We start from the raw sequence: 26,320 nt of genomic DNA, 5'->3' as shown, positions 1-26,320 counted from the left end.
AAAAAAAACAAGAAATCAGCAAAAACAGAAGAGAAAGGGCGATGTAAGAACAACGAGAATCGAAGACCACAGACATTTGCTGACCCATCTACGCCCACTTGTCCACCCCCGATTGCTTTCAGTGGAACAGAATTGTGCTATGAAATAATCCGCAACGACAAATATGCGCGCTGTTTTATGTGTGTGTTAGCCATGTTTATACGAGAGTGTGAGTGTGTGTGTGAGTGCGGCGTGGCCAGTTGGTTAGCCAAGTATCGCACAAAGCCGTGTGCTGTGCAAGTATTTTGTATTTTCGGAGCCAGTTACCCAGACGCCAACAACAACAGGCACAAAGGCAGTAACTGCCACAGCAACCACTGGCAAACCACACACATAAACCGGTTCAACGAAATTCCAGACAGCAGCCGTCGTCGCCAAAAGAGCAAAAGCAAAAGAGCCCCTCGCAGCCCCAGTCTCAGTCTCGGTTTCAGATTCAGATTCGGATTCGGATTCAGCCGCTGTCTGTTGTCTCTTTCCCGGCAACTGATTCCGTCCCCGATTCCCCATTTCGGTCCCCCATCGAAGACCCAAGACCCAAGACCCAACACCCAAGACATGGCCAACAGCAGCCGGCACTAAATGTCAAGCAAGTGAACGGATTCCAGTCGACGGGGGCTACTTCCCAAAAGTGGGAGTGGAGTAGAGTGGAAAAAAAATACCAAAAGGTTACAAGAAATTACGAATCAACACTAGATTTGATTAGATTTAATATTTTGTGTCGCACTTTGGCTACTCAACATTTTTTAAAACCATGTACTACTTTGTCAAAAATATATCTTAAGGCAATGACCAAAGAATTCGCGGAAGAAAGAATGGAACCATTAAGAAAAAGTTTTAAATTTGTATTCCTCTTGTCATTTATTTATATATTTTGAGTATTTTTTTACCATACAAATACCTATACTACACTTAACTTTATAAATAAATCTACAATATTTTTTTTCTCTGTGTAAAATTGCAACTGTGCAGAAAAATAATAGCAGGAAAAGAACCACAAAGAAAGAGAACGCCAATCGCCTGGCTTAGAAACCAGCACCACAGAACTGTAACTTCGATTAGCGTGGAGAATGGAACTGAGCTCAAGTATAAGAAAAGACAGCAGAATAGAGCGCTCTTGATAAAGAATCTTGGAATACAATCAAGATAAACAAGACGATGAATGGGAATCCTTTGTTATGTAAACTTTGTCTTTAACCAAACCATCTTGCGTAATATGTAATATAAATATTTTACAAATAAACAAGATCATCAAATAGAATCAAAATAGACTTAACTGAGAGTTGAATACTCACAGCTACCTGGCAATGGATAACCTTTCAATAGCCCTTTTATCACTCAAGTAAATATCCAACAACAACCGAATATTAATGGAAACTGAAAAACGATACTAAGGCATGCCGAGTTGGAAAAAAATCCAGAACAACCTGAAAAGGAATGCCTGCTTTTGTTATGTCGGGCCTTTATCTAAATCTACAATTACTATACCAAATCATATTTCAATATCCTTAATGGATCTTTAATGGAACGTGGAAATATCCGACAAACAGAAAAGGTTAATAAAAACCGGCACACATACAAACGGAGGCGAGTACTTACCCGCTTACACATACATCAGTTATATAATCACGTTTTTTCTCTCATTTTTCAAAGCCGGCGAGGCGACAACTCCGAACGAATGGCGACGGCAAATTTGTTGTAATCAATATGAACTGGCGTCTGGCTGCTGCCTCAGATAACTCCACACACACCCATAGATACATATACAAGCCTCCAAACAGGCCATAAACGAAGGAGTGTGGAAAAACAGATTTGTGAAAAATGCGGAAAATGGCAAGAAATGAAATCGATGGATCCACAATCCACAGCAGGAACCATTGCGTTATATTGCAAAATATATAACAAGGAGTCGGGGGCATGGGGAAATGGTAGGATGGTGAAATGGTAGTACTATACTATCTTGTGTGTGCTACATGCGTCAGCCATTATGATAAATCGCACCTTTTATTGCAGCATCAGCGCCTTGGTAACTGATTCATAAAGGGTGCCCGGGGAAGGTTTGGTTTTTAGTTGATTTTGCTGGATATGTTTTCCTGGATTTGGCCAAATCGTTAAAGTCACTGATAGACAAACAGATACCGGGTCTGCGAATATGACATCATACAACGATGTCGCTTTTCCTCAACCTCGGTGGCAGCTTTTTCTTGTTGTTTTTGCTGGTTTATATCTGGTAACCCACCCATCTCCCCTTTCCTTCAGTCTTACAACTTTTCTGTGTGCGTTGCTGCAATTACGAATACATATTTTTGATAGACTTGCTTAAGCCAGGGAAAAAATGTGATAAACGACCTGCTAAAAGGAGGGAAAAGCCCTGGGAAAGGGGAGTGTTCAAGGCAAGTGGAGCAATTTTTATAACAGAAACCCACATATCTACATAAATTCCACAGGGAATTTAGAGCAAACAAAGTGACTCTAAGGCAAAGCGAGGTACTCTAGATAAGTTCACGAGATTCTTAGGGGAAACACTCAAAAGTGTATTAAAGAAAATGGAAAGGGGTCTACACGTAATGAGATCACTTGACTTTGTATATAGTTTTTGAGGGGCTGAGTGTTTTATCGTTCTTGAGATGATCACTTGAATGTTTTAGTTCTTGAAGCACTTAAAGGGTAATCGGTAATGTAATAACTTATTGAATGCTTCAATGTTTTCTACAACAAACTGCTGGAAAAATAATCTAGAATGAGAACACTTGCGTTGTAATAAATGATTTTTCAAGCTTGATGGAATATTAATCACTGCATATATAGTAAATATATAGTAAATACCGAACGTTACTCATGACCTTTTCTCTACGTTTTTCCCACTGAAGTTTTTATACAAAGTTAAAAATGCATTTCGCTTGAATTTCTACACAATATTTTCCGGCAACTTTGTTGACATTGGAACATGTGAGAATCTGAAAGTTTTTGGCAACGAACCGCTCCATGATGCATGACCAAACCGGGCCCCATCCCACCATTATCCCCCCGATCAACCCAACCCAACCCAACCGAAGTGAATTCAGTGCAACCTCCGCCCCATCAATATGTTACCTCAAAATGTTTTTGCTGTCGCACTGGCCCATTAAACATTCATCATTTTCCATGGCCATTCGTCATCAATGCGTGGAAAAGTTAACGCCAAGAGACGAGGAGTGAAAATGGCTGGATGTTTGGATGCCTGGAGGAATAAGGGTAATGGGAAAAGTGCAGCAGGGCAAAAGGAAAACAAAAACAGAGATATAAAAAGACCGACATCGGTCAGCGGGCCAACACACACACAGATACGAAAATAGTGCAAAACTCTCAGTTGGCTGACATACTCGCACAAATCCACAAACATTTATCGAAATATTTCACACGCATTCGAGCCGAAGAAATGTGTGGTAACAGCACAAACAATTACAAAACAACAAAGCCTTTTTGCTGTGATCGAAGCTTAAACATACTGGATTTATCAGTTTCCACGTTATAAATACATAACAAGTATTTTGTTGCATATTACATTTTACAACATGGCAAAAACGGTTATACAATCTTTGAAAATATTTTTTAGACAAAGGGTATATAGATATTTTTTCCCAATATTTATTGACTTTTAGTTAATGGTATAGAGATTAGATTTTAGATGTTTTCAATGTGTAACAAAGGTATAAAAACAACGGCAAACAAACACCGATAAAGTGCATGGAAAATCTGCAGGTGAGAACCAAACTAAAGTGAAGTGAAAGCCACAAACTGCACTAAAAAAAACCTTCATTCTGTGGAGTTGCATTTGAACTGAGAGAAATGTGGGTTCCCAGAGACAAGCTCGAAACTTATGGACAGACAGACACCTGCGAATAGGGTCAATAGAGTTACCAAAGAAATGGGCAAAGGTAGAACACGATAGACATGAAGTAAACCCCAGAAATACATCGGTCCAATGTCGCACCAAGAAATTGTTGCTTTTTTTTTTTTTTGGTTGCCGGTTATTTTATTTGCTTTTGCGGTTAGCACCAGCATCAGAAATCAAAGCTCTACTTTTGCCTGACCCATTCATTACCATAAAAAGTGGGGGCCAATCGGAGGAGCGGAAACAGGTTTCATCATCACTGCAGAACAAGAATATTCATTGGGATCTCCGGGGGACAGCGAAAGTGGTGCCATAGAAAGTTGCCTCGGCTTTGAGTCGGTCTTCTTTTTTTTATTTTTTTGCTTAGCCGGGTGACACACGAACGCACACAATCACGCAGGCCGAGAACTTTTTAATTAGACACTAAACTGCAACTGTCACGGGACCCCTTGGGTTTTTTTCCCTTTTGGCCAGCAGAAGAACAGCGCTCATTATCCTGCTGATTAATAAGCAAAACACTAAAGGTAAGGGCAGTCGAGGCCGAGTTAGTCGATTCCCTTAAACCGTTTGACGTAATCCATAATACAAACTTAATGTGATTTACAACCCATCTGTTATAAGATAGTTGACAACATAGGACTAAGAAGGATTAAAAATGGGAAGCTCTAGTAATTAATAATAGCTTAGGATATTATGTGCATTTTAAAGTTTATTTAGGGAGTCTTTAAATTGACTTAAAAATTAACAAGCCAACTTATTTTCACTTTTGAAAATTCGCTATATGAGAGACTTGTGATTTTTTATTTACTTTAAAATCTGATCTTACAGTAACTAGCGAGCTAATATATTTTATGTTAGCTGTTTATTTTCAACTTTTTTAATAGTTGTATCTTAAGATTATCCTATAAAATGCTTCTACCTTCCATACATTTTACCATTACCCCTTTACATATCCCTGATTTGTAATCCCTCCCTTAGAAAATCGCATCCCCATTATAGAGTATTATCCATTTCGACCCTATCCCAGCTGAATACCACCTGTCACGCTCTAAACGATCAAGTGACTGACTGACAGTTGGCTAACTGGAGCAAGTCGGTGACTGAAAAATGCCCGCCAGGCAGGGAACAAGAATTCGAGAAAAAAAACTGTTTGAAAACTGCAAAAAGTGCTGAGCCCAAGATGAAAGTTTAACAACATTTAGCTGAACAGGCAAAAAGTTGGCAGGCGGTAAGGATACGAAAAAAATAAACCAGAAAAGGGAAAGGAAATGTTGGGGGAGGGGCAGGAAAGTGGATGAAGTGGGGACAGCGACTGAATGGGATCAAACAATTCGCTAGTTTACACCTTGGACTCATTTAATTATATTCATTGTACCAGTCCAAGTCTCTCATTAGTCGCTCACCCCCTCATTACGCCACCCCTCCCTTTTCTAAATATTCCAACCAGTCCTGCTCCTTGGTCATAACAACAACAACCAGTTGGCAAAGTTTTGTGAAATTTCTTGAACAAGTGACCCATAAGTTGGGCGAGCCATCAAGAAGGCAGCCAGACTGAGCAGCCATCCCCGAGAAAACCCTCCCATTTCCTTTGGCTGGGTGGTAAACCCACTTTTCCCCTTCCCCCTGCAGACACCTCCTTTAATCCTCCGCCTCGTTGCCTAATGAATATGCTGCCCTAGGGCCAACTCAGGGCGTCTCGGCAACGTTTACTTAGCAAACTCAAACGGTGTTGGCGTATCCGTGGCTCTAATTGCTTTGTTAGACACCGTTGGGGCGAAATATGATGGTACTGGATTCTGGGAGAAGTTTTGCAGGCTGGGGAGATCCTTCTGAGAGAGTTGGTGGCAAAGTTTGCCTGCCGCAGGATATGCATTTTGCATGTGGGTCTTTAATATGATTGCAGATGGGATATGATACCATGAAGTAAATATTTTATTTTATTTTATATCATTTTTGGTAAATGGTATTTTATTATTAGATAAATATTAAATATCTCTTAAATAAATAACTTATTTATTGTCTTAATATTCTAGTTTGTTGAGAGATAAAAAATATCTGAAGTAAAAGTTAATGGATCCTTCTTTAATTCCCTCTCCTCTTATGAATATATTCATATTTTAGTTCTAATAATATCTCAGCTTTTATCTTCCTAATTCCTGGCAAAACATGCTCTTTGGACCTATCCAACTTGTAACAACTTGTCAATCAACCCTCGAGGGAGGCTCTGGGCGGGGCTGGCTGCCCATCCATCCGGCCGGATTCGCACAAGTCTAAGCCCCAAGGCTGGCAATTATAAATACTCTTCTACGCTGCGACGGCGTTTAACAGGAAAACATCACAGGACATTTCACTAATCTCCAGGACAGCATCAAGTCCATGTCAACACGGGAAAAGTTGTGTGGACGAGGAAAGTGGGGGGATGTGGGATGTGGTATGCTGATGGGAAGGAAACTGGGAGCAGGTCAACGCTTTGCCCCAGGCAATCAAACTTCGACTTCATTTGACAACTTTAATGGAGTCCGAGGCGAAGCAGCAGTTTGAAAAAGTTGCTTATTGCATTACCGCTGACCGTTGACTAAACTTTGTATTACATAACTACTCTGTTGGCTCAACTTTACCCTACCCCATTTTCCCAAGCTCCCCCTCTGCGTTTTCCCTATGGCAAGGCCACTGCCCATTGTCACTCATAAATGTTAAACAAATTGTGTGGACCCAACACATGGGAACACACACTTTGTAATACTCTTCTTGGGACGGGGAAAATAACACAGAAAAGAAAGGAAAATTCATAAGACATTAATACTATTATGAACAAATTCCAAATTTAAATACATAAATACTGAGTATTTGGTATATCATTGATGATTAGATATCGTATTATATGAGTCCAAGCAAAACTTTGGTTGCATTCGAATATTTGTAAATAAATGAATCTTAACTTGCTTAAGTCTAAATCTAATTATTAATTTAGGAAATCATTTTATATGTCATAAGTGTTTACTTTATATACGTTTTTGAAATGATTATATCAGATGGTAATGGTTTATAACGAAATTTTTCTGAATGTCTTATGAACTTATTCCCCCTTTAGGGTATTCCTTTCGTAATTTTACCAAATGTCTCTTACTCTTCTTCCCTTAATTTTTTTTTTTGTAATTTTAGTTGAAAACTTGTTTGGTCGTTATATGTGGAGTGGCCTCTCCAACACCTCTTACCACCCACCACCCACCGACTAGACCAACTGATGCGACATGTTGGCTTACCGCTAATTGTAAGTGAAATTAGCGGTTTTTGCTGTTGCTAATGAAAATTGTTTGAGCCGAGAACTTCGCATCATTTGTGGGGGCCAGACGTTCTAAGAGCTGGAAAAAGTTTTCCCCAAAGACCGAGAATAGGAAACGGATGCGCAGCGAGCGATTAATCGGATTTCGTGTAATTCCAATCAAAGTTTGACTCACGTTATGCGCATAATTAAAAATTACTTTTCCTTGGCACAGCTTTCATTGCTTTTTCTTTTCGGTTCCCCTATTTCTTCGTTGTTTTTTTTTTTCAGGCAATGTCGCCATATGTCCAGGCCACGCCCAGACATACCGCCCCCATTTTTTTTTTACCCACATTTTTGCCCGATTCTCGTAACATCTTCGACGAGAAGTGAAATTAATGGCTTTTCTATTATTTTGCACAAAGTTTCGAAGCGCATTTGACGTTGATTGCATTTTTTGCGCTTCCGTCCAAGGACGAACATTAGGGGGGAGGGGGGAATGGGAGTGGCAGGGGCGGGGGCGGTGGCAGCTCCAAAATGGCTTCCACCAGCGGAATCACAGCTGCTGGCAAGCTTGATTAAAAATTTAGTGAGTGTGCGGGCGTATTAGTGTGTGTATCTATGTGAGTGCCGCTGATGCCAAAACCGGGCAATTTGCCTGTTTCTCATCCACGGATTCCCATTAACCGGCGGTGATAAAGGGGAGGAGAGTGGGTCGGAATGGGGGATTAGTGGCCAGCGAATTTAGCCAACCGCTCTCCATGGCATGGTCCATCATAGCCGCATATGTTCCTGCGACTGTCTCTAGTTTATGGTTTGATTTATGTGCTCCAAGGTGCGGCGGATCATAAATACCGATAAGAAATTCTTCAAATTGCTTTTGGCACAAATGCACTGCAGGCAGGTTGCAGATAAAAAGGATGAGGAAAGCATCAAGTATAAGCCAAATGTGGTTTGGAATTATTTTGGAATTTTCAGTTGCTACAAATTTGGTTAAGGTAAAAAATGGTGGGTATACTTAAGTAAGCAACTTATATCAATTTTACCCATGAATTGTAAATCAAAGATCTCAAGAAATATAATCAGTTGCACACTGTTTGTGTTGGCTTCTTCTGGCAAACACTGCTTTAAAGTTTCAATTCATTTAACAAATACTTCTCTCTATTTTAGACCCAACTTAAGTTTGATCGCACGATTAGCCAGCTTATTTTACTTGCTTATTACAGACTGTAACTCTTTTATATCTTAACCGGCCATCAAGTCTTATATCTGATCTCCGCAGCCTATTCAAAGTGAAAGGAAGGGGAATGGGAATGGGGGATGCAGGCCAGACATGCTCTCAAACCAGAAAGAGTGAGGGGGAAAGCGTTAAGTTGCACAAAATGAACTTCCTTCCTGAGCTGTCTTCCTGTCGCGGCTGAATGGCCGACTTCCACCAACCACCCCCCTCTCTATTGCAACACACCCCTTTTTCTAAGCGTAACCGCCCACTTTTGGCTGGTAAAAGTTTTTCGGGGCTATCCCAGACGGTCCGGTCGAAAACCTCAACGCCCCAAAAGAACCAACTAAAAGTGAGCCCAGGAAAACTTTAAGCCCACTTTATCCTTCACACACATCTATATATATATATATATAGTATATGTATAGAGCTGTCCGTCTCGACGCCGTCGAACAATACAAATGGCTAGAAAGCGTTGCGGCCCAGACAGGATTCCCGGGCCAAAAACAACCAAGCCAGTTAATTTCCAAATTGTGAACAGTACCAAAAAGTGCGACAGACCCCAGGGGAATGGGGCGCAGAGGTGCCGAGGTAATGGGTGAACTATGTATGAGGTGGATTGGTGGGTAGTGCAAGCGAAATGATTGGATTAGAGATGGTTGGGGTTCTGATCGTGATGGATCGAGATAGGGGTAGCATATATGCTTGCATTATATTACAGGACTAGGTTCAGGCTATGCTTACAAATGTTGTATCAGGATTGGGTTTCTTGGAACATAATCAGTTCTTAGCATTAGCCTACACGGCGGATTAAAAACGTACATACTTAAGTATTATTAATTTGGGTTCTGCGTTGATGTTTCAAATTTAATATAGAGATGTATATTTATTGAATCTATAATCTGTATTAAAGATAGAAGATAGATATAAGATAAAGATTTTAAGATATTTATCAAATAAATTGGGTTATTATTTAGGTAGAGCTATTATAGACCAAATATTATATTTAGGAACAGAATAGCTATATTTTAACTATATTCTAATATCATCAATGAGTTTATAATCTATCCTATAGGAAAGTTATAACTAATATAATTTCCATTAAAATGTAATATTCTGCTGATGGTTCCCTCGTGTGAACCGTTTTTATAAACTCTGCCATCTCTAGGTCGGACAAATGGTTCGGCTTGATTTGAAACACCGCAACGCAACTAGTTCAAAACTACACAACGCGGCTGCACCACAGCACCACCACTGAACCATACAATACCAAGTGCACTCGGGAGCAGAAGCAGAAGCAGACCGGGTCTGGTTTTCGGGCCGGGAATCGCAATTGAGGCGGCCTAAAAGGGGGCACTGTTCCCCACTGAATAGTGTGGGCCAAGAACAACAACAGCGAAGGCAGCTGGCCACAGAAGCCGATGGACTGGACTGGACTGGCCAGAGTCGCGAAGAGTCGGGATTGGAGTCACTGCTCTAGCGTCATCATTGCCAAAGCATAAAACTTGTTTCTGTCTAAACATGGAACCCGCCTATAGCAGCACCCATACAGCCGGCTACACCCCTCCCTACCGCCCCCTCTTTAAAGGCCCGGTTGCAAGCCAGTCTGAAATATCTTCCGGCTTGCTTTTGGCAACAACAGCGAGAAGCAGTTTGGACGCAGTTCCGACGGTCGACGTCGGTTTGGGCAAGTTTCCCATTGTTAAAAGGTTTACCAAGAAGAAAAAAAACAGCAAAGTATGAAAAAAGAAGCAGCCACTTTTCCAGCTCTCGCTCCTCGGGTTGCAACAAACAACAACATTTTTCCCATTATTGGAGGGGAGCCTGCATTAATATTGTGATTTGGAAATTACGAAATTCTCCAGTGGCGGATAAAATTGAAGTAAGCCGGAGAATATTGCGGTCTCAGCGGCTGTTCCTGATCTATTGTTGCTGTTGCAGCTGAATCTGCGATAAACTTCATTTAAAGGAAAGAAGACAAAGGGGTTAAATGCGGGTTGACAATAAGATGGGATAAGATATATATATATTAAACAAAAGTCGTATGATCTTAATTGTTATGTTGTTCTTAAACACGAAAATTGAATGGACTTAGCTTGATAAGTCAAATTAGATTAAGTTATATCATTTTTCTTCTTGATCTTTATTTAATTTTTTCAAAAGAATCATTTTACTCTCCAACTAAACCATTTCATTTTCATAATTTCATTTAAAAGAAAGAGGACAAAAGGGTTAAATGCGGGTTGACAAAAAGATGGGATAGGAAAAATATATATTAAACAAAAGTCGTATGATTTTAATTGTTATATTGTTCTTAAACACGAAAATTGAATGGACTTAGCTTGATAAGTCAAATTAGATTAAGTTATATCATTTTTCTTCTTGATCTTTATTTAATTATTTCAAAAGAATCTTTTTACTCTCCTAATAAACCATTTCATTTTCATAATTTCACCTTCCAATCAAAACATCATTAACTTTTACGAGGATAAACAAAAATCGAATATAACACAAACACTTGCCACATAATCACATTTGTTTTGGGAACTACATATATAAGTAGTCCCCTGCCAACTCAAAAGACTCATTAGATAAATTAGCGAAAGATTGAACTCTCAGCGGAATTCGGATGGCTCAAGTTCATTGCCATGGGATCGGCGGGGTCTTAAATTAGGTTTATGGACCATTAAAAGATCATCAAGCGAGCGGAGATGAATCAATTTTTGGCATTGGCTCAAATCAATTTTGCGAAATACTCTCGAATTTGGGTTACACCGGTGACCTCGGCGCCAGGTGCCAACCCAAAAGCCCACTTAGCCGCTTGACTTGCGCTCCCAGCTTTACTTGGAGCCCCAGACCCAGCCCATCCCATACCATACCATCTCAAACAAAAAACCCGTAGTGGAACAGAGACAGCCGGGGAGCAATTCATAATTAACATAATTGAGGCAGCCGCCGTTGGATGTTTTTGTGCTTTGATGAGCAGAAAGCGATGCCCTGGGTTGTTGCGGGAGGTGGAGTATGGAGTATGGAGCTGGAGATACAGATATAGCGGTGGAATTGGAGGGCCAGGGGCTTTCCACCGGCGCTTGGCAGAACAACGATGGATGACGACCCATAAAAATACAAGAGGAACGGTGGTATCGGGCGGAAAAGAGGTTTAGCAGCCCAGTAACCATGCTACCAAAAAAAAAACACAGTGGGGCAAGCTGGTAAGGTGGCAAGGTGGCAAGGTGGGCGGGGTTCGGGTGGCTGGGATGTGAAAACGAAACAATATGTAATTTCTACGCAAAAATGTTTTCTCATGGCGGAGGGCGTGACAGAACAACAGCAACAACACCAAGGCGGAAAGAGGGAGCCGCACAAGAATGGCAACGCAACATTGACGTTGATGTACTCACTATCTCCACAGTGTGGAGTGGGCTCGGAGGATCTGCAGTCATTATAAGGCATAATCATAACATTATCATAATAAATAAATAGTTTTTTACGGAAAAGACATTTTTAAATATTTTTAAGACAATAAATATCTAACTTGGGTTCTTAGGGCGTTTCCTCTCTTTCAAGAACAACATTTCTTTAATGGTATCTATGAAAACCTTCAACGGGATTCTTAAGTCTTCGCATCATAAAATGTTGTGATGTTACAAAAATAAATAAGTTTATTTATTTGCATCCTAAGATACCAGTTTTTTTTTAATCTGGTATCTTTTGTGTAAATATGGAAGAAATTTTCACTAAATCTGCAGTCATTAAAAGATTAAACAAAACATAATCATAGTTAATAAATAGTTTTTAAAGAAAAGACATTTTTAAATATTATTAAGACAATAAAAATCCAACTTGGGTTTTAAGGGCGTTTCCTCTCTTTCAAGAACAACATTTTTTAATGGCATCAATGAAAACCTTCAACAGGATTCTTAGGTCTTCGCATCATAAGATGTTGTGATGTTGCAAAAATAAATGAGTTCATTTATTTGCATCCTAAGATTCCAGTTTTTTTTTAATCTTGTATCTTTTGTGTAAATATGGAAGAAATTTTCACTAAATTTTATTAAAACCTATTCAAATATCATACAATTGATAAAATGATACCATTTTCTTGAATTAAAAATTAAAGAAAATAGTGTTCAGGACAGTTTGGATTTATATTTTGAATAAATACTAGTACAATAGAAAAATGAAATGACTGTTTTTAATATTACTACTGATAACTTAAAAAGTTTCCAATATACATATGTATTTATGGTTTTATAGTTACTTTAAGTAATAGAGTGACGCCTATTTAAAACTTTTAAAAATAAAGAAGGTAAATGTATTCAAATCTTAAATTGTTTTTGGGCTTATAAGTGAGATAATAAAAGGTAAACCGGTTTGATTATGCGTCATAGAGTCAAAAAGGTGAGTTCACCTGGGGGTTAACCTAAGCTTCTCGAAGTCAAACAAAAACCGTTTAACACTTATCGAGGGATCGCTGTAGCATCAAAGTTGACTTACCCCCTGATGTTGTTTCTGCTTTTTCTGCGGGGGAAGGGGGGTCGTTGGCGAAAGAAAGAATTTCGGTGACCCGGGTTTGGCGGCTGCGACGGCCTCCGCCGGCTGATGACGCTGGAATGTGGCCACCAAGGCTCCTCTACTGCTGCTTCTGCTGCTGCTTCTTCTTCTTCTCCCACTCTGCTGACGTCGCAGTTGCGTTTTTCTTCTTCTTGCCTCCTCCAATGCCGGCTTAGTTGTTGCTTTTTGCTTTTTGCTTTTTTCCCTGCTGACAAAGGTGATGGCAATTTGTTGTTGTTTGCTCTTCTTCTTCTTCGACTTCGCACCTCGCAAACTGCCGTTATTCATTGACGAAGGGCAAAGCAAACACACACATAGAAGAGAGAGAGAGAGAGAGAGAAAAACACAAAAACACTAAATATTTCAGCAATTCAATCATTCACATATTTATGTATATTTCTTTCTTTTATTTTTTTGTTGCTATTTAGCAATTATGCACGAAATTATCTCACGGTCAACTGGTTTTTCGATTTTTTATTGTATTATACGAGTCGAATTTCGAATTGATGGAAATGCAAATAAACGCGCAGCGAGCAGAGAACATTTTCCGGCCCAAAAGCGAGAGGGAAAAAGAAAATTCAAAACGGCACGCGACGCACGTACTTAATTACTTCGTGAGTGTGTGTGTGCAACGGCAAAGGCAACAAAAAATGAAAATACTACTACTGCAACAACAACCCAATGTCAGAGAATATGCCACCCACACGAACTGAAAAGTCAAACGGACAAATTGAATTTCGGCCTGCAATTTACGCTTTTAATTAAATCATTAAAAAGGGGGCACAAAGATTACGATTACGCCATTACACACACCACACGGGAAAACAAGATGCAGATATGATATACAAATTTATAGATCGGGTGATATTACAACAATGTTGTATCAGTTATTATCTTGTTTTTAACATCATCTTGTTGTAAAATCAAGGTGAATTCTACGTTTGTATGCTTAAAGTACTAAAAAATTATGTTTTCTAACTTTTCCCCATAAATTCCTATACTTTGTACATAAGTATGCCTTTTTTTTATATTTCCTAACAGTATTGTTTTAAAAATATAAATGAAAATACTCTGCTTTTCTCTCAGTAATCTAGAGATCTGGTGATATTACAATATTGTTTTTTGGTTTAATATCTTGTTTTTAGCATCATCTTGTTTAAAGTACTAAAAACGTATGTTTTCTAACTTTTCCCTATAAATTACTATATTTTGTACATAAGTATAACTTTTTTTAATATTTCCTTACAGTATTATATCAAAAATATAAATGAAAATACTCTGTTTTTCTCTCACTGATCTATAAATCAGGTGATATTACAATATTGTTTTGTGATTTAATATCTTGTTTTTAACATCATCTTGTTGTAAGATCAAGGTGTATTCCATATATCTGTGCTTAAAGTACTAAAAACGTATGTTTTCTAACTTTTCCCGATAAATTCTTATATTTTGTAAATATTATATATTTTGTGTATAGGTTTAAAAACACTATGTTTTTCTCTCAGTGCCCCAGCAACAGTTGCACTGTTTGTGTTTTGTGGCTCAAAAATGCAATTACGCACTCCAATGCAAATGCAATCGACAGCGAATTACATATTTGTAATGGTTTGCAATTGAACTGCTTTTAAAATTGAATAGCAATTAAATTGTTGCTTCGCAAACACGCACACAAACAGAGCCCGAAAAAAAAACCAGCCGGACCACTACACACACACATGGACATGAACTCCGCTGCTGCGCCGACGCAACCGCGCTGCAGAACTTCTCTTCCTCTTCTCCTTGCTGTTATTACTATGTTGCTTTTTTGTTTCTTTACCTCTGGCTATTATCTATTCTAGCATAATTTCATTCACACACTAGCTTTTGTTTGCATTGAAATTAGCCGCTGGGGCTGTAATGCTGTAATTAAACAATGCGGTATTTCGAAACACACGCTGAGAACGAACGACGGGCCACAACAACAACAGCACCAACACACTCAGGAGCGCGCCCTTCTCGCACACACTGCCAGTTAACACGTAAACAACAACGCGCAACGCCGACGCAACTTATTTTCCCGGCAGCGACGCGTCCGCACACGTCCGCTCACGTTCGATTCCGTTTGCACTGAACTGTTGCTGTTTGCACTGTTTGAACTGAACTGCTGTGCGCGTGTTACGTAGTACGTAAGTGTGTGTTACGTAGTACGTAAGTGTCCGAAGAGAGAAGTTGAAAACATAAACAGAATCACTTGTTGCGCTCTCGGCGGCGGTGGGACCGTTCGGAAAAACCCGTTAAAAACGCAGCAGGTTGTGGAACTTTGCGGCATTGCAGCATGGCCACACTCTTGGTTTCCCGCCTTGCCCACTGTTAACCGGTATTTAAATTCTAATGTTTACCAATAATTACCTATGCAAACTTTTTGAATTGGATACTTCTTACCCGCTTATGATACCTAGAAGCCATTGGAAATACGGAAAAAGCAAACATGAAAATGAGTTTTAAATTTGACCATCGCATAAAAGAAAATTATTAATGTATAATACTAGAGAATTCAAAAACAAACTCATAGAGGTATGCCACTTTAAAATCGGTATCCAATTACCCAAGTTATGGAATTTGGAAGTGCGATTTTGGGTTCCCATTCTGAACTTCAATGGAATTACGGAAAAATCGAACATGAAAATGGGTTAAAATTTTGACCGTCGTATAAAGGAAATATTTGAATGTAGATTATTAGATAACTCAACCACAAACTCATAGAGGTATGCCACTTTAAAATCGGTGTCCAATTACCCAAGTTATGGTATTTAGAAGTGCGATTTTGGGTTCCCATTCTGAACTCCAATGGAATTACGGAAAAATCGAACATGAAAATGGGTTAAAATTTTGACCGTCGTATAAAGGAAATATTTGAATGTAGATTATTAGAGAACTCAACCACAAACTCATAGAGGTATGCCACTTTAAAATCGGAGTCCAATTACCCAAGTTATGAAATTTAGAAGTGCGATTTTGGGTTCCCATTCTGAACTCCATTGGAAATACGGAAAAATCGAACATGAAAATGGGTTAAAGTTCTGACTCTCGTATACAATAAATATTTGAATGTAGATTACTAGAGAATTTAACTACAAACTCATAGAGGTATGCCACTTTAAAATCGGTGTCCAATTACCCAAGTTATGGAATTTGGAAGTGCGATTTTGGGTTCCCATTCTGAACTCCAATGGAATTACGGAAAAATCGAACATGAAAATGGGTTAAAATTTTGACCGTCGTATAAAGAAAATATTTGAATGTAGATTATTAGAGAACTCAACCACAAACTCATAGAGGTATGCCACTTTAAAATCGGAGTCCAATTACCCAAGTTATGGAATTTAGAAGTGCGATTTTGGGTTCCCATTCTGAACTCCATTGGAAATACGGAAAAATCGAACATGAAAATGGGTTAAAATTCTGACCCTCTTTTAAAGTATATATTTTAATGTATATTATTAGAGAATTCAACCACAAATTCATAAAGGCGTCCCACGTCCTAATCGGAATCGTTTTACCCAAGTTATGAACTTTTAAAGTGCAATTTTGGATTTTATTCTGGAAGCCATAGGAAATACCGAAAAATCGAACATGAAAATGGGCTCAAATTTTGACCCCTGTTTAAAGAAATATTTGAGTTTAGAATATTAGAAAATTCAACCACGAATCCAAGAGGTATCCCACGTCTAAATCGGTATCCAATAACTATGGAACTATGGAATCTAGAAAGGAGGTTTTGGGCTCACGTTCTGAAAGCCATTGGGAAGACGGAAAAGTCTTCATATTTGGAAATCAAATCACAGCGTGTGGCTTGCCATAAACGCGTCGGAGACTAATGTACATTTCGGAAACGATCCAGTGGAATCAGGCTATAACATATTACATGGTTGGTCAACCGGCTAACAACATTGGTAGTCAGGGGGTTGTCTTGGCTGTGTAAGCGAATTGGATTGTTTTCGGTTGTGGTCTTGGATTCACCAAATTGGGGCGAATATGACATGTAGTCTGGACTTAAACCATACTTTGAAATTTCACAGAAATTAAAAAAATCAAGCGTTGCCACTGGCAAATTAAAAGGATCAAGCGTTGCCAGACCGAAAAAATGCTGAATCATCTTAAGGGGAGGGGATGAGCAGTGCAGAGATAGGTGAAAGGGAAGGTACGAGTTGTGAAGAAAGTGGTGAGGGGTTGTTGCTATGATGAACGGGGGGGTCAAAGAGAAAGAGGAAGTTGGTGTTACCAGATCAGGAGAAATAAGACTCCTGTTCATGGAAGAGGAAGAACTTATGGCGCCTTGATTCAAAAATAATGCATTTCCTAGCCTTTATTTGTAGGAACGGAGAAGAACGAGAATGGATGATATAAAAAATATTTGAAAAGGGAGAGAAGGATGTGTCGTGAAAAAAAAGGTGAAAGAAAGTATGGCGGCCTTTTTCAATAATTTGAAAAATGTAGAATTTTTTCATCTTTTTATTAAAGGAAAGAGAGAGAAAAGATAGGATAATAGAAGGAATAGGAGAAGAAAAGGGAGAGAAGGTAGCAACAATTTTAAAAAGATAAATGGAAAATTTGGCTCTGCAAAACAGGACCCAATCATAGGCAATTTGAAATAATTAAGGAGACACCTAATTATTCGATACGAAAACAAGATCTTTCATCTAGTGGATCTCTCTAGCTCCTTGCCTATTTGCAATTTAAAATGCATCTAATGTTCCCAAAATATTGTATGATATAAAATAAATTATTGACCATAAATAATTTCCTCATTAAATGTCAAATGCAGTATATGTACTTATCAACTTGCCAATATTTTATGTCTTTCATTCCAAGGGAAGTAATTATAATTTCTTTCAACTTAAGTACGCACAATTCCACAACCAACTCTTCAGCAATTTCCTATGCAAATAGTCCTAATTTCCGATGGCTTTCACCGGGCAACAAAATTAACAAACTCAGGCATAACGATTGTTTGCCAAACAATAATAGAAAAATCAAAATACATTGGGTTATATGTGTACTCTTACATAAACAGCCTGATTACGCAGTTGAGCTGAATGCAAACAACAAATTAAATTGCATGATTACATATTTGCAGGCGAAGTATTACATTTGAAGCTATTTTATTTACTTCTATGTTGAACAATGGAAGTTATCTTGTACGAAATGTGGGTGCTGTTTTATTGGTGTTTACCATTTACGCAAAAAAGGGGAAACCAGCTGAAAAACCCCCCTTAAGAAACCCTTTTAACATCTTGGATGACATCTGTTGGCCTTCCTGCCCTTCGTCCTAGCCAAAGTTATTCTTCTTCTTCTGCTTGCCAGAGTTCTTCTCTTTTTTTTTTTTTTTTTGCTTTTTTGGTTAAAATGAAAATCAATAAAAAGCTCAATGACGTCAGCCGTCGAGACACACACACACATGCACACTTACATTTGAAGCGGCTACATCGGAAAATGCTGGTGGCCACCAACACAGCTCCCGGCTCTCCCAGACTCCGTCCGCCACTCCCCCTTTTTCCGCCCACGGAGAGTGCTCTCATCTCCGCCGGAAATCCAATGGCTCCCCTTCGTGTGCCCCTGTGTGAGTGTGTGTGTGTGGCTGTGGGTGTGCCGGCGGGTGTGCGAGTGTACGAGTGTGCGTGTGCTGGGGAGCCGAAGACTCTGCACGTGAGCAGGCTATCAGCAAAGGACTAAGGGCTTCGACAGCCAGAATCGCGTTTATCTTTCTGCCTTCAGCTGCCCTACACTGAGAAGAATTTTGTATTTAAGTTCAGGGATTTTTTAGGGTGCTAGTGAATTTTATAGATTAAAATAACCATTTGGTAACAAGGTATTATGTAAATGTTATTATTAAGTGAATATAGCTCAAACCTACACTGAGAATAATTATGTATTTAACTGAATTTTATAAATTAAAAAACCCATTTAGTGAAAAGGTTCTTATGTTATAATAATAATTTTCAACGTCTAGTGACCAGTGCGTTAACAATAAATAAAATATTAAATAAATATAAATGTAAAGGTACCCATTGAAAAAAACTAAAACATGAGCAACAGCATTTTAGATTATAAATATGATTGTAAGTATTATTATTAAGTGAATAGAGTTTAAACCTACACTGAGAATAATTAAGTATTAAACTGAATTGTATAAATTAAAATACCCATTTAGTGAAAAGGTTCTTATGTTAATATTATTATTAAGTAAATATCGTATAATAATAACTTTCCACGTCTAGTGACCAGTGCGTTAACAATAAATATTTCCTTGTAGTGCTTTAATAAAATATTAAATAAATATAAATATAAAGGTACCTATTGAAAAAAAACTAAAACATTAGCAACAGTATCTTAGATATCATTTGTGATTACTTAAACCCATAATGAATTTAATAATTTAAAAATCCTTTTAGCTTAAGTTTTAGAATATAGGTTTTATAAACTAAGCACTTTTACAAATATCTTAAGAGAAAATTACAGAAAGATTTAATATATTTAAGATCTAAATACCATATTAAAAGTCATGGTGTTCTTGAATATTTTTGAGCTTAAGTCTTATTTTCAGTACTCTTGAAATTAATTACATTGATCAGCTCCCTTAAAAATAACCCTTTTAGTGGCTTAACATACATTTATTTGCTTTTAAAATATGTGTTTTAATTGTTCATTTATTTCTGTATGCCCTAAACAATTTATATTTTTTTTCTCAGTCATTTTCCCTGCTAAGCTGTGGAAATGCTCAAAGTAAAGGAAATGCACTGGGGCCAAAATTGGAAGTTGAAACTGGCTGGCTCTGACAATTTACGCCAAATCTCATGATGGCTGCGATAAGCTGGCAGATAAAAGCGAGAGCAGCGGCGACAACTCAAGCCAATTGCGAGAATATGCAACAGAAGTGTACAAATTTTATGGGCTTTGTGTGTTGGATATTTTTGACAAGCACGTAAGGTCGGACGTTGTGTGTCCAAAAATAAATTTGATTTATATATGAAAATGAAAAAGGGATTAAATTAGGGATTATGAAAAATAAACAAAAAGGAAAACAAAATTTTTAAGTCTATAAATCTAAATTTTATATAAAATAAGGCTCGGTAAAAGGCTTACATTTAATCAAAAATCCCGCTGCACTTGGCCAAGTTTATTGCATTTTTAAGCCCGATTGAGCTGGCGAATCTTTTCAATCATGCTATATAAGTTTCGCCCAACCTTCATGTTTTCCCGCCCACCAAAGTATGCAATAAAAAGTGATTCCTTCCAATTTGCCGATGCAGTAGTAGCAACACCATCCCCAAATGCAATGAAAATTGTTTTTTTTTTGGAGGAACCAACACATTTCCATAAACACACACACAACCGCCCTCCAAAAAAACACCCACCTAACATGAAGAGTTGAATTTTATGAATATGCAACACGATGTTGTTGCTTAATGTTTGCCCAAAACAACTATATGAGCATGTAATTCCCAAGGGGGGCGGGGATATACATATGTATGGGGGAGTTGGCCTGAAACACACACACACTGACATTTATTAGAGCAGTTAGTTGGTAGTAGGTGTTAAAATTGCACATGAAATATGAAAAGCCACTCATAACACTGAGAGAAACACGGGCTCCCACTTGCCTGGTTAACAACTCCCTGGCGATTTCACCACGGGAGAGGGCTAGAGAGAGTCTCTCTGAATGGGGGGTTAACGAGAGAGAAATTCCTGAACTGCTGACGACAATCGAAGCGAATTCCTGATGTAGGTGGGCCATATAGCCATATAGCCAAGTAGCGCTTTTCCAGCTCCAGCTGCGGGTCCAGTTTTCAGTCGTTGTCGTGCCGTCGTGATGTCGTTGCCGTCGTCGCATCCGTCGTCGTTGTCGTTGTCGTTGTCGCTGTGGTTGTTGTTGTCGCCGCACTCCATCTAGTTGTTGTTGGTGCAGCAGGCAACACCAACTAACCAACCAACAAACCAACCAACCAGCCAGCAACATCGGGCTTTCAACCGCCAGCAAAACAACAATTAAGCCAACCACTTATAATATGCGTTCGCTGAACGGAAAATTCATTTGCGCATATGGAATGCTGCACACATAGATATATATATATATATCTACATATATATAGCCCTACATATACATATATATAGATATTTAGCTATATAAAAATATATGTTATACACACACAAATCTACATAAAATCTAAGTGCAAACCAATTGTGATTTAAGCTAATGACCACAACCACAAAACTAAAAGCGTATAGAGCAGCAGAAGAAAAAGTGTATAAAAATGTAAGAAAATGCTGAATTTTCCATTGGCTAACCAGATACGTTATTTTTCCTATTTTTTTTTTTTCGCCTTTCGTGAGCTGGTTGCTTTTTTCTGTACACACAACGCCACGCAATCTCACCCAAAACTCTCCTCTCTACGCTCTCTCTCTTGGCTCCTCGACTTCTCGCCCCTGCTCAGAGGTCCTTTGTTGTGTTGGCCGTGATCCTTTTGGCCAGGATTCGGTTCGGATGAACGCATTAAATATGCAGAAAAATAATGCCACACACACACACGTACAGAGCAGCAAGTAGAGCAGAGTAGTTAACAGTTGTCCTTTATCCTTGAGATATATGTTATGAGGAAATTTAAACATCCAAAAAAGGATAAAAGTATTTTTTTACTAGTTTGAAACTCTACAAAAGTAATTAAAGCGGGTTAAAATTCTTATAAGAGAGGTTTGTAAAAAAGAGAGAGAGGATAAGTTCACCACACACCATCAACAACAAAGCAAGCCAACCAAAATAATTAAAATAAAAATAAGTTTCTCCTTTTAAACGTTTAAAAATAAACAGAACCCCCGTAAATATGTATTTTTTTATGTACCACAGCGCGTATGATTAACTTGGCTAACCCATAATGGCCTTTGGCCTGCGTTGAGTGTAGAGTGTGTGGAAACCCAGTATGGGCCAAATAACATCCCAGTATTTCCTGCCAGCTGCAGTGCGCTCTCTCGCTCTCTCCCTGTCTCGCTCTCTCCCTCTCTTTTCTTTGCGTGTGTGTGTGTGTGTGTGTTACAACAATACAGGCAGCATGCAACATAATTACAACTGAACTTCAACTTTACACTTAGAAGACCAGCGAAGCTCGCTAGAGAAACAACAGTGTTTACCAAAAAAAATACATATAAATTTGAATAATTAAAAAAACCATAACAAATATATTTCTACCAAGCAGTTTTCAAGTTTATTAAATATATGGAAATCAACCAAAAGCCTTGTAAATAGCTAAATACAAAACCCAAAGAACATAAACTCTTTTCTTTATGATAAAACAAAGGAAATAAAAATAAACCAAAGAAAACCATGAAAAACAAACAACGAATAAGCAGACAACGCCGTTTACAACTTCATAGAGAAATGCATGTGAGTAAAATATAGGTTTTAAATAATTTTAATTAGTTTCCAGTGATTCAAAGATTATTTTCCAAGAGTCAAGACATCAACAGTTGCCCCAAACAAATGAAACCAAACAATGGCCGAGAAATTGCCAGCAGATATAAGGCAAATTTTGCCCCTGTTTTCTCAGTTGTCTGCCATTTTCCTCTTCTCCTTTGTTTACTGGGCAATAATGAATAGTAAATGGTTGGGAGGAGGGTGGTTTTCCGCCATCGATGGGCCTTAAATTTAATTAAAAGGTAAACTAGTAGCAAACAGCAACAGGCAGTCAGTTGGAATTGATTTTCCTTTTTCTCGATTTTCCTTGATTTTCCTCGACTTTCCCTCCGATTCAGTTGGCAAATGGCAAAACGTCAACGAATCGCCGGGATGGGTATGGCTATGGTATAGGGACTTTATGGACAAATGATGGTAATGACGACACAAGAGCACCCACTGGCCAAAATGGACGTCATAAATGTTTGACAATGCACACGGGGCGTATGAGTAATGGGCAAAGGCCCTTTGTGTGTTTGTGTGGGCCACAAGTGGGCGTGGATGTGTGTGTGTGGGCGTTCTGCTGGCTGGTTGGACATTATTGAAACAACTATCCATTGACACAGGAACCCCTTCCTTTTGCCCCCCTTGCATGAAATTGCTTTTTATGCTTCGATGTCATTGCTCGCCCTTTTGGCCACTTTTCCCTTATTGTTGGCAGGAGAATACCCCGTATGACCCCCCCCCCCCCACATTGACAAGTTTTTGTCGCTCGTATTTGTTTGCCGTTAATTGCATGGAAATTGTGCGCGCAATTGAAAAAGTTGAACAAGCCCAGCTACAAAGTGGCATTGTTCCAGCTTCCCTTTTCCGGTAAAGGCACACAGATATCCCTTTTGGCCTGGCCAACACACGCGAGTCAACGGCCTGGTGGTCGACAGTATGAATGAATGAATAAGTGCAATTATGGACTCTAGGCCCGGCCAAACAAATAGAATGTAAAATGGCCATTAGTCAGGCTGGCGGGGAAGCCCCCAAGACGTTCCATTTGGCAGGCGACCGCAAAAAGTCACCAAGTCATTGCCTCGTTTATAGTTTTTGGCTGCAACAACACAAACGGCAACTTGGCCACGTTTTCTTTTATGGCTCTATTCGAGTGAGTTAGCGAGTGTGAGTGAGTGTGTGTGTGGGTACTACAAGTGCGAAAAGCGAGTTTTCCAAGTCCATTGCACCCGGTGGCTAAAAATGGCTGACGCCATGAGAAATTCGCTCGCCAATTCAGTTATCTGCATAAATTTCGAGCGATCTCCATGGGTGGGGTGACGTCACGGGGGCTAGAATATATATATATATATATATTTAGGTATATATCCTTAGCTCGATAAGGAAACCCCCCGTTGACAGGTGATGTCAGTTGATAAATGACCCAGTTCCTAAGCGAGCAACCGGTTGAAACTTTGCCCTTTCAGTGGATAAAAATAAGTGCAAAACTACTTAAAACGTAGCTGGGAATAAAATTTAAAATAAATGGAGCGGTGGTAGAAGTAGTTTTTCCGGGAATTAAGTAATTGAAATTACAAAGAATGCAATCGTGGGAAAAAGAAGAAATTGCTTGTTTTGCATTTCGGAGAAATAGAAGCTGCTTGCCAATGCATCGAATTTTCAGGAAAAACATTAAATATGCATGGGGTTTTAAATGAACTCACTTTTTTAAAGGAATTTAATATAAATCTTGTTTTAGGAACATTTAAAGAACTTTTTTTGATGAATTTTCTCAATCTCAACGGGAATTTATGTCTTCTCTGGCTGAAAAAAAACAATTAAATGATATAATATTAATACTATAATACATATATATTATATATTCATATAAATCTTGTCTTAAGTTTTTTGGAATAATAAGAATCTTGGCCATCTCTACTAAAACTTCTGCTTCTCTGGCTTTAAAATAGTCAAATTAAAAGATGTTCAACCACATATATTATTCACATTGTTTTCGATTGCGGTTGGCCATTTAGCATTTTGACCTTTCGCCTGATGGCTTTCTTGTGTTGACTGCTCGGTGCTGTTTTTCAAGCTTTTCAAATGCATTTCCGATGAGGTTTTCCAGCCGCTGGGCACATTGTTGTTGCCGCTTCTGTTGCTGATTGCGATGGCTAATTGAAAGTGTCAATTATCAGTTGCACTCAGCATTTGCTGGCTGGTGAACTTTCACATTTGTGCACACACTCCCATGTGAACCCCTTCCCAACCCCTTCCCAACCCCTTCCCAACCCCTTCCCAACCGCTTCCCAACCGCTTCCCCCCTTTTGGCCTGCGGGGCGTATGCGTAATGTGAGATAACCTTGGTCGGTGGATGGACAAGGAATGCAGAAGGCAGCCCCTCCGCACCCCTGGATTTTTCATTATTATTATAATTCATCCTTGTGCCTGATAAGTTTTCCCTCGGCCCCCCCCCCCCCCCCCCCCCCCCCCCCCCAAATGCTTTGGGGTTTTCTATTGCTGCGCTTTTCTTTCTTTTTGTTCCCTTAGTAATTGCTATTGTTGTTGTTGCCGAGTTCGCGCGGTCAGCGCATGAAATTTCTATCTACTGCGAAGCAGGTGGCTGGGAAATTCACAGGGGGAAATTTCCGGGAAATTCGCTCACAGCCTAGCAGTTAAATCGTTAGCGCCCTCGAAAGCGCGCGCATTGAGAGTAGAGTTTGGTCGTGGTGAATTGTTAACCGCTTTCTCTCCCCCTTTCTTTCCCGACTTTCACTCGCTCTCTCTCTCTCTCAGTTAATATGCTGATTTTTGTGTTTTCCTCGCTTTATTTGCGAAAACTTGGGGTAAAGTGGGGATAAAAAAAGGAAACTCGGCCATAACTGGCATCTTAATCAATTGATTGAGGAGCCAAGAGATTGATTTCCGGTATTAAAATCGCTGCTGCCTGCAGGACATCCCTGGATGTCCTGTTCCGTCGTGGCCCATAAAGCAGCCACTTAAGCCCCTCAAACAGCCAACGCAACCATCAATTTTGCATGGCACGTTGGCGCTGTTGTTGCAGCCCAAGCTGCATCTGCTGCATTATCAATTCATGAGCTCCCGCTGAAACAGAAGACACCCCATACCGTATACCATATAGCATATACCATGTACCTAAAGCAAGATACACGCCATCGCCGGAGGACCTCTGTGGATGTGGATGGCAGCATAAAGCAGGCCCATAAACACCATGGAGCTGGATTTTATCTCGCTTGAACTACATAAGTTATAGGCCAAGAGGGGGTTGCAGCTGCACAGGAAGAAAAGGGAGTTACACAATGTTTTAGGAATTGGCTTAGGATCTTTTATATCAGCATATCTAAATTTATCATTTGTTACATTATTATATTGCTTAAAAAAATTAAGACTTACTAGAATTATATTATATATATTGTGTCGTTTGTCTATTGATTAAAATTTGATTAAATTCTTAACGTAGACTAAATATTTTTGTTTTTTAAAGAAAGCTTAAAAAAATTGTTTGTAAAACAACTATGATTATTTTCATAGGTTCTCTATAGTTTTAGAAATACCTGGATAGACCTACAATTTACTTATCAACGAAGTTAAAGACTTCTGTAGTAAATAAATAAATTATATTCCAAATTGAAAGTTATCTTAGTGGTATTTGTTTTATTTCTTTTCTTGAGAAGTTAGTGTAATTTTTCTCCCTCTGTAAATATGCGAGTTGGTGTGTTTGCATGCCCTAAGGATGCGCCATAAAGCAGCAATAAATACACATTCATGAGCGAAATCAATCGCATTTTTCATGTAGTTGATGATTTGACATGGATTTTAATGTTTCCCAAACTCAATTTGATTAAAAGTGGGTCGCATAAGTTGACAAAGTCTGGCAAAGTTACATATTTGTTCTCAGTGCTGCGAGGGTCATAACCAATGCCCACTTGGGTCGACCTCTCTGACCTG

General features: G+C 38.9%; 3 protein-coding genes across 28 annotated transcripts in view; 1 reads left to right on the top strand and 2 right to left on the bottom strand.

Annotated features, from left to right (window-relative positions):
- LOC119548583 (cadherin-87A) overlaps positions 1–15,065 on the bottom strand; it is a 65,539-nt gene extending 50,474 nt beyond the window's left edge. Inside the window, exons 1-2 of the mRNA XM_037855906.1 lie at positions 14,762–15,065; positions 12,889–13,219 (exon numbers count right to left, since the gene is read on the bottom strand). The gene's annotated coding sequence lies outside the window, so the exon portion shown is untranslated. The remainder of the gene's footprint in view (positions 1–12,888; positions 13,220–14,761) is intronic.
- A 5,730-nt stretch (positions 15,066–20,795) lies between these two features.
- The window catches only part of LOC119558043, a 46,586-nt gene continuing 41,061 nt past the window's right edge, over positions 20,796–26,320 (top strand). For 6 of the 26 annotated variants that reach the window (XR_005220138.1, XR_005220137.1, XR_005220136.1 and 3 more), the window contains exons 1-2: positions 20,807–21,238; positions 22,173–22,360. The gene's annotated coding sequence lies outside the window, so the exon portion shown is untranslated. Of the gene's footprint in view, positions 21,239–22,172; positions 22,361–26,320 lie in introns of all 26 variants that reach the window. The other 20 variants (XR_005220145.1, XR_005220156.1, XR_005220143.1 and 17 more) reach the window with 10 other exon arrangements.
- LOC119553720 lies at positions 25,242–25,563 on the bottom strand. The gene is given in 3 exon segments (XM_037864308.1): positions 25,242–25,360; positions 25,363–25,430; positions 25,508–25,563. Coding segments are annotated over 3 exon segments (243 nt in total).

Source organism: Drosophila subpulchrella, chromosome 3R, assembly GCF_014743375.2.
Source record: "Drosophila subpulchrella strain 33 F10 #4 breed RU33 chromosome 3R, RU_Dsub_v1.1 Primary Assembly, whole genome shotgun sequence".
NCBI classification, from domain to species: Eukaryota; Metazoa; Arthropoda; class Insecta; order Diptera; family Drosophilidae; genus Drosophila; species Drosophila subpulchrella.
This window is presented reverse-complemented; position numbering and strand designations above follow the sequence as displayed.